This window comes from Oncorhynchus mykiss, chromosome 18 (assembly GCF_057628025.1).
Source record: "Oncorhynchus mykiss isolate SJ-2025 chromosome 18, ASM5762802v1, whole genome shotgun sequence".
In the NCBI taxonomy this organism is placed as follows: domain Eukaryota; kingdom Metazoa; phylum Chordata; class Actinopteri; order Salmoniformes; family Salmonidae; genus Oncorhynchus; species Oncorhynchus mykiss.
The window spans coordinates 53,137,799-53,146,593 of NC_143039.1; the positions used below are offsets into that span (position 1 = coordinate 53,137,799).

At 42.8% G+C, this 8,795-nt stretch overlaps 1 protein-coding gene across 2 annotated transcripts; it reads right to left on the bottom strand.

Moving 5' to 3' along the window:
* Positions 1–1,538: 1,538 nt before the first annotated feature.
* LOC110496360 (septin-10) lies at positions 1,539–7,490 on the bottom strand. 2 transcript variants are annotated; one of them, XM_021572215.3, is made up of 10 exons: positions 6,822–7,490; positions 6,161–6,269; positions 5,876–6,071; positions 5,589–5,775; positions 4,342–4,503; positions 3,841–3,937; positions 3,588–3,756; positions 3,383–3,515; positions 3,065–3,243; positions 1,539–2,857 (listed from the first exon to the last, which is right to left on the bottom strand). In XM_021572215.3, the coding sequence occupies exons 1-10, from the start codon at positions 6,849–6,851 to the stop codon at positions 2,842–2,844; spliced, it is 1,278 nt and encodes a 425-aa protein (XP_021427890.2). In that variant the 5' UTR covers positions 6,852–7,490; the 3' UTR covers positions 1,539–2,841. The 2 variants fall into 2 exon arrangements, with proteins under 2 accessions (XP_021427890.2, XP_090064911.1); XM_090208785.1 differs by lacking the exon at positions 1,539–2,857 and having other exon boundaries at positions 3,061–3,243.
* Between the last annotated feature and the right edge of the window lie 1,305 nt (positions 7,491–8,795).

Here is an 8,795-nt window from a genome sequence, read left to right on the forward strand (position 1 = left end):
GTCACAAATACAATTTGATCCGTAGATTAGGGCCTAATTAACTTATTTCAATTGAATGATTTCCTTATTTGAACAGTAACACGGTCAAATCTTTTAAGACGTTGTGTTTATACTTTATATTAATCAGTTACCCAATCAATATAGGGCCCCCCAGTTACCCACGTGGGCCCCCTAGCTCCTCTCCTTCCCCATCTAACATTTAGCAGCAGGCTGTCTACAGTCACTGAGAGCGGGCTCCTGATTCCTCCAGTGGTTGGCAGTTGTAGTAAAAAAAAATACTTTTCCACATTGTGTTACAGCCTTATACTGAAATAGATAAAAACAAATCTCAACAATCTACACACAATACCCCATAATAACAAAGCGAAAACAGGGTTAGACATTTTTGCATTTATTCAAAATAAAACAGAAATTCCTTATTTACATAAGTATTCAGACTTGAAATGTAGCTCAGGTTCATCCTGTTTCCATTGATCATCCTTCGGATGTTTCTACAACTTGATTGGAGCAATCAGGGAGAAGGGCCTTGGTCAGGGAGGTGACAAAGAACCTGATGGTCACTGACAGACTTCTTGAGATCCTCTGAAGATGGGAGAACCTTCCAGAAGGACAACCATCTCTGTAGCACTCCACCAATCAGGCCACACAGAAGCCACTCCTCAGTAATAGGCCTATGACAGCCCACTTTGGAGTTTGCCAAAAGGCACCTAATGACTGACCATGAGAAACAAGATTCTCTGGTCTGATGAAACTAAGATTGAACTCTTTGGCCTGAATGCTGAGCATCATGTCTGGAGGAAACCTGACACCATCCCTACAATGAAGCATGGTGGTTTCAGCATCATGCTGTGGGAATGTTTTTCAGCGGCAGGGACTGGGAGACTAGTCAGGGTTGAGGCAAAGATGAACGGAGCAAAGTAGAGAGATCCTTGATGAAAACCTCCTCCAGAGCTCTCAATACCTTATATTGGGGCAAAGGTTCACCTTCCAACAGGACATCCACCCTAAGCACACAACCAAGACAACACAGGAGAGGCTTCAGGGCAAGTCGCTGAATGTCCTTGAGTGGCCCCACCCAGAGCCCGGACTTGAACCCGATTGAACATGTCTGGAGGGACCTGACAATAGCTGTGCAGCGACATTCCCCATCCAACCTGAGAGCTTGAGATGATCTCCAGAGAAGAATGGGAGAAGCTCCCTAAATACAGGTGGGCCAAGTTTGTAACGTCATATCCAAGAAGTCATACCCACCTCAGGTCCGAATCTGATTTATTTTTATGACCGGATTGTGTCAGGGTCAATTCGGTTCAGATCTTATTTTTGGGAAGTGAGAAGACCTCTAGATCAGGGTGTCAGGAGAGAGTAAATAAAATGGCAAGAAAAAAAACACTGCAGATACTGTATCACCTCAGTCAGTACTAGAGCAGAAAACACCTTTTAAGTAGCCTAGACATCAACAAAAAAAAAAGAGGCAGAGTTTTAACTGCTTTTATATAAATAATGAGAAATACGGTTGGAAAAATGTATAATACTGCAGGTCAGTTTCACTACATAGACAATTTATTGATTTAAAACTGAGAACAAAATTGCACACAACGCATAGGACACTGGTTTAAAAGATAACTTATGAAAAATACAATTGTTATAGACATTAAAATCTTTCCCCAATAACACAGTTTATCAAATGCATGCCAAATGAGTGAAGGGACAGTGGAATGAAGAGGAGTCAGACTGGGGTAGTTAAAACATGTAAACATGACATCACTTGTGTAAACAAGTGTACCCTGATCGGCGCTGGTCCATATAAATATCACATGTAAGGCACACAAAGACTAAGCACTCAAGTGTTTCAGTTTGGCATAGAATTATGTTTCACTGGAATAGAATCATTGGTTAAACTCTCCCTAAGAAGGAAAATTAATATACCTAACGAGTGTAAATTTACAGAAATCCCATCCAATTCCTAAATAAATTTACAACCCAAATAAATATTTTTTACTAATAAATGGTAGTGAAACAGTCAGTAAAGTGTAAAGCAAGTAAAAAGGGAATTCATTGGCAAAACTGCAATGCTACTGGTGACCTATAGTGGCAGGGGTTAAGAGGGAGATATAAAGCAAAAGGGCACTAAAATGAAGTATAAAATCATAATTTTTGTCACTGAACATCAAAGCAGTGTTTCCACTACATACGTTTAGCAGTGGCACAATATTATTTTATATTGTTTTTTAAAATAGTTTTCTGGATGGTAAAACATTTTTAATATAAACTTAAACCACCAAAACCAGAATAGCAACAGCTATAAGCAATATTTTTTTTCTCCCAGTAAGCTCTTTGAGAACTAACACTCAAAATAAAACTTGACAGTCAGGGAGAATGTAAAATTCCATGTCACCCATTGATTTTGTTACAATGTTTGAGTCACTCAGATTGCATAAAATGGCATAAGCCATAGCAAAATGTGTAGAATTGTAGGAAATTAACTTTAAAACAGCAACATTATCTGATGCCAAGAGGGCCTCTAAAACCACGCCATTGGCCACACCCCCGAATAACTTTGCCACCGCTGCTGAAAGAAATTATAGGAGAAACAATGAAGCAAAACGAACAGGAATAACACGTGAGCCTCATAACTTACATCTGAAGACTGATGTCTTATGGGCTGTTGACAGTACAGTCAGTTTTAAAATGCTTATTGTTGTTCCTTTCTTTATAAAGTAAGACATTTGAAGTAAGCAGGCTCTGTGAAATTACTTTCTATTTAGTGCCAGAATCTAGCCAACGAGGGCAGAATAGAGGACTAGATGCCAGTGGTTGTTTTGATCCAAGTCACGCTGATCTTCACATGAACCCAGAGCTGAGATGGAGAGAGATGGGGAACAAGAAGGAAAGTGGGGGAGAATAAGAGAAGGGAGCTGGACAATCATGTGTTAGGAACTGCCCTCAGTCAGAGCACAGACTGATATCAAACATCTATAGAAAAAAATCTAAGCTGCTCAAATGGAGACATTAAAAAGAGAACATTTAGAGTATGGCCCTAGAGGTCAGAGGTACTGCAACTCACTTCTTGCGGTCCTTGTCCTTCTTCCCGTTAGCATTAAGGTTTTGGGCCTGCAGTAGCTGGGCTGCAGCTCGTCTCTTACTGAAGGAACTTTGTTCCTCCTCTAGAACTCGTCTCTTCTCCTCCAACGCACCCCTCTCCTCCGCATGCAACCGCTTCAGCTGCTCAAACCTTCCCTGCAGCTACTCACACAGCAGCAAAATGGTTAGAGACTTACAATGGATACCTTCACATAAAACACATGTTCTGCTAAGTATCGTAATATATGTGCATTTGTGAATGTGGTGTGTTACTGTATATGTGTGTGCATGTGACGTGTACCCCTCTCTCAGCATCTTTGAGTTCAGCCTCCTTCTCTTTGACTCTCTGGACAAACAGCTGTCTCATCTCCTCCTCTCGCCGCTGAAGTTCCCCCAGAAACTCTGTACGCTTTGCTTCATATGTCTGCTGAAGGCTGTGCACACATTTCAAAGGTCATACACACTTCAATTTCACTAGTGCCAGAGTGAATGTGAGTGTATCGTACCTGACAGGTTTGCTCTCAGGGTCTGTATCTCTGAAGCCTATCTCCTCCAGCTTGCAGCGGCGGTACAGTTCATAGTGACGTGTGTGAGTCTGCTCTCTCAGGTCCTCCATGTTCACACAGATCAGCATTTCACGCAGTTTCACAAAGTCACAGTGACTCTCGTTCTCCACTGAAACACAATCAGCACAACAGTGGATTTGTCCCATTTTCTCCTGCCCAACAGAGGGACCCAAACACACACTCTCGCTCTTACCTTGCACTACGCCCCAGGGGTACTGGCGAGCCTTCACCATTTTGTTCCCCACCATCATCTCCTCTGTACTACCCACTACAGCAAACGGCAGGTGGCCCTGCACACAGACATACACACACACACTTCCAGTTGAGGAACTGTCCCAAATCAGGATAGGGTATGCGAGCATTGTTTTAATTCAAATCCATTTTTGACTTGCTGAGCTATCCACGTGTGACATGCATGTGCAGTTTGAAGCCTGGTTTGAATTAGCGGCAGGCGTTTGATCAATACCCACCCTTTGTGACATGGGATGAAGCCTTGGTTAGAATGTGAAGCCAACTGAAGCTAGCTAGTGTTAGACGATCCTGCATATCTCTAGCTGGCTTTGTGACATAGCCCTGAGATGTAGACTGCACATTACAGACACTAAGCTACTTATGTGAATACCATCTTTGAGACGCTCTGTCAACAATAACTACATAACCATGTGCAGCAGCAGATGAGTGTGCGTGTACTTACATTCATGGTAGTGTTAACCTTGGCTACAGTCTCATCGTCCAGAGGGAACTGGTAGATCTGAACTCCGTTACTGACCAGCTCACTCATGATCTTGAGCTTAAACTTGTGCAGCTCACTCTTAGAGATGGTGTCCGCCTTGGCTATCACTGGGATGATGTTCACCTGGAACAAGCACGCACATACAGACAAAATGTGCTATTTCTGTGCAAATAAGGACGGCGAGAATTACACAATATGTATTTTAGTACTGAAAGAAACCATTTTGAAGGCGCACATTCTACATGACATTAGCATGCTAGCTTGTCTACAAGGCCCCTGCAACTCATAGTACTTTGCAAGCTGCAGACTCAGATTCGTAGTGTTGACAGAATCCCACCCAGCCTACAAAAGCTTCTTGCCAACAACCCACACCACAGCTAAGTATATACTCTCTGCGCCTGGTACAAACACACTGTTCTCTGTCTCGCTCTGCATCAGTCCTCTACTTTTACTGTTCTCGCTCTCCCATCTATTCAGAGTCACTACATCTCTCTATCCATACAGGACAAAGAAAGCTAGACAGCATCCCACAGAAAACAACCCCATTCAGATGGTAATCACTGGGGTGGGCACACACACACACACACAGCTGAGCTCATGCCAGCTACTGTGAGTGACTAGACAGCGCGCAGAGGAACTATAGACCACTCCAGAGTGGACACATCTAGGGTAAAACTAAACTACGACACAGTCAGGCAGGGATAAATTCTGAAACCGCGCTATATAGCGTGCTTGACTTCCAATTGAGCAGTCACCTGCTGCGATTACCTTGAATGTGATCTCCACAAACTCAGTAACATTGCCTTTAAAAGACGCATTGTGGTCCCATGTGGCTCAGTTGGTAGAGCATGGCGCTTGAGGACAAGTACAAAAATGTATACACTCACTATTGTAAGTCGCTCTGGATAAGATGGTCAGCTAAATTAAAAAAAAATAAAAATCATAGAAAACGTACAAACATGAACAGACTGAATCCTGGCCTCAGTCATGTGCATTCACATACATCATGTGAATACACAACTACACACATTAACACTCAGATTCGAGAAGCTAAAAAGTACCCTGACATCTGGAGCTTAATATCTCCTTCCTACAGTTGGTTCAGTGTTTGACTGCCACAAGGATCTGAGAGCTGTGACCTCAGTACAGTGATATGAGCAGGGTCAGTGACTATACTGGGCCAGTGACCAGAAGCCTTTGACAGACACCTTGCTGTCTAGTTTCTTCATAGTGAGTAGGTCCAGGGACTTGAGGGAGTGTCCTGAGGGCGATATGAAGTAGAGACAGGCATGGAGCCGGGAGTCGTGGTAGTTATGGAGGCTTCTCTTGATCTTCAGCTCCTCCTGGAGATACGTCTCATACTGACGGTCTATATAGTCCACCACCGGCTGGTAGCTAGTAAGGAGAAACATAAGGTTAGTATACACACACTTGCCCAGTTTGTTCAGCTAGTCTTAAAAGCTGACAGTGATGTGACACACACCACTCTCCCTACCTGTCCTGTTTGTTCATCTGGTCTCCAAAGCCCACAGTGTTGACTACTGTGAGTCTGAGTTTGACATTACTCTCCTGCAGGTCGTATGTCTGGGCTCGCAGCTTCACCTGTGGCTCGAAGTGGGACGACTCACAGTTCTCAAAGTTAGTGTTGAACAGTGTGTCCATCAGGGTCGACTTACCAATACCAGTCTCACCTGGTGGGACACACACACAGAGAGAGAGACGGAGTGTGAGAGGCAGCAAGGGGATAGGCCTGGTTGGAGAGAGACGGTTATTGTCTTACCTATACAGAGGATGTTGAAACAGAAGCCTTGGCAGGTGGACTTGTTGACCAGCTGGTCTGGAAGGCTGTCAAACCCAACATGGCCAGACAGAGAGAGGGGATGTGCTCCCTTATGTCAGGAACACAACATAACACATCAACAGACTATCCCCCAGAGTAATGTCTGTTCAAACACCAAATATAAGCCTCTGAACCTCTTGTTTATTGCTCTAGCGTAGTGAACAAGAAATGCCATTTGAAACGTAACAAAATATAATCATTTGAAAGCAGCTGACGTTAAATCATGGCATTATTTTGATCCCAAGACACAGTTCGCAAAACATCGATATCTAAAGTTAGCTACTTAACGTTACAGTATCTAACGACAGCTTAACGAAGTTAAACTTTCACAGTCAGTGCCGGCTATGAAAATAGCGGAGGAGGCTACAACGTTACTAACGGTTGCTAACACGACTAGCTAGCTAGCCAATTTCACAACTTTCGGAAAACACTGCTGGTTACTTTTACAAGCAAGCTAGTTAGAATTAGCAAGGGACACTCCCTGGCATGTCTGACTCGACTCAAACGTCCTAAACTTGTTCGTTATGTTCTGTAAAGTTTCTATTCAGATAGCTAACTCTAAATACTGGGAAATACACACAAAAACTACTTTATGACGTACCAGCTGCCGAGCAACATCAGAGGAAGACATAGTTTGGATATATATTTTTAGAAAGCAATCTCAAAACAAAGTAGATGTCATAAACGGAGGAGACTTATAGATAGCTTCTTCTTCAGTGGGATTTATAGGGGGTTGGCATCCAACGTTATGCTCCATTAACGCCACCTACTGTACTGGAGTGTGCGCCAGAGACGGAGGAAATTCGACCTGCCTACCCCGTTTTTATAAAAAAAAATATATAACATTTTTTATTCGAATGATGACTCAGTATGCTATCAGTATATACTCAGTATCCCCTTCTCACTCATAATGGATCTCACTCCCTCTCTCGGATCTCATACTGCCGGTCCCAGTGGAAAAACGTTACGCTCCCTTTACTTTCAATGCATTTTTCCACAAAAGGTGGATAAACTGTTGTGCTAAATAAAAAATGTGGGTAAACTGCGATTACTTGCGTTTACCCTACACCACTGTTCAGTACATGTTCCGGTCACTGTTCCCTGGCAGTAATCACACCTTCCTCTTGGATGCTTTCCTATAATTTTTTTATGTTTTATTTAGCCGGTTGTGTCCCAAACGTAGCCTTGTAAAGATGGTCTCCTCTCTTCCAGCCGTCCTCCCCTCCTACTCTTTCCTCTGTACTTGTGATAGATGCCTGTCCTTTGTGTCTCTGTTCCACCTCTCCTGCCATCTCTATGTAACAGGGTTATATTGGTGATTCCCCTTGCCACTTTATTGTTAAGCCAATGGGTTTTTGGTTTTAGTTTTGTCTTGCCTTCACCTAGTCAACATGGCATCTTATTGGCTGGTTTGCGTAGCTTGCTTACGAGGGGGGATGTTTCAGTTAGAATCGTCCCAGTGAACAAGCACCAAACCAGCGGTAAGTTGTTGGTTGCAAAGCACTGTACGTCAAAAGTGATTTTTATACTCTCAAGTGATGATTTAAATGTACAATTTATAGAAATTTGATGTAAATGTTATTCGAACATCACACATAAGATGCAGTGTTTTTTGGAGAATATTTGTTGTGCATTTTGTTGTAAAGAATTCCCGCCAGTACTAGCTAGCAACTTATTGTGTCTAGTGGGGGAGGTTCATATATTTTGTACAGTGCGTGAGTGCAGAGTTGGATGGTGAGCCGTGCATTGCATGACGTGCAATTTTGTGCTGTTCCTATCAGGTATATTGTTTAAGATATTATATTGTAATTGTATTATTTTGGTAACTACATGCCCAGTGAACAAGCACCAAACCCGCGTGCGTGAGTGCAGAGTTGGATGGTGAGCCGTGCATTGCATGACGTGCAATTTTGTGCTGTTCCTTTCAGAACAAATCTCCATGACTGGTGCTACACGTTGGAGTTCGTGTCGATGATTGATTGTACACAACGCAAGCAGAGTACTGCTACATCTACACTACTACTCTCATATCAGTCCCCTAAGAGCTATCTTGCTCATTGGCAATTCCACATCCTTTATCCAGAGGGTCTTCTTAGCAATCCCATTTACTTCCTCATTCCTTTCCACTAGCAATGCGCATACCCCACCCATCTGAGGATCTGTATCTGCGTCCCGATAGAGCACCATAGTAGAGGCGTTATAATACCTATACAATCTTGCAGTCAAACGGAAACGGTTCCAATCGTTTTTCCATCATTCATTATTCCCATCCAGGGGATTTTAGAAACACTTAAAATAAGGGTTGTGTTTCGTAATGTGACGTTTAATAACCATGTAAATCTCTCTCGGACAATATATTCAGCTCTATTTACTCTCAGATCCGAAAATGCTAATTAGCATCAGTAGACGTCAAACAAAACTACAAATCCCTGCAAGCTCCTGCATCTCATCTCTAGCACATACCTTTGCTAACAGGTATTGTATCAATTTAAAACTTGCACAATACATTTCACAGAATTGTCCATTTAAAGAAATGTAGCCTGCAGTACTCCTCAATGCCATTGGATGAATCCCA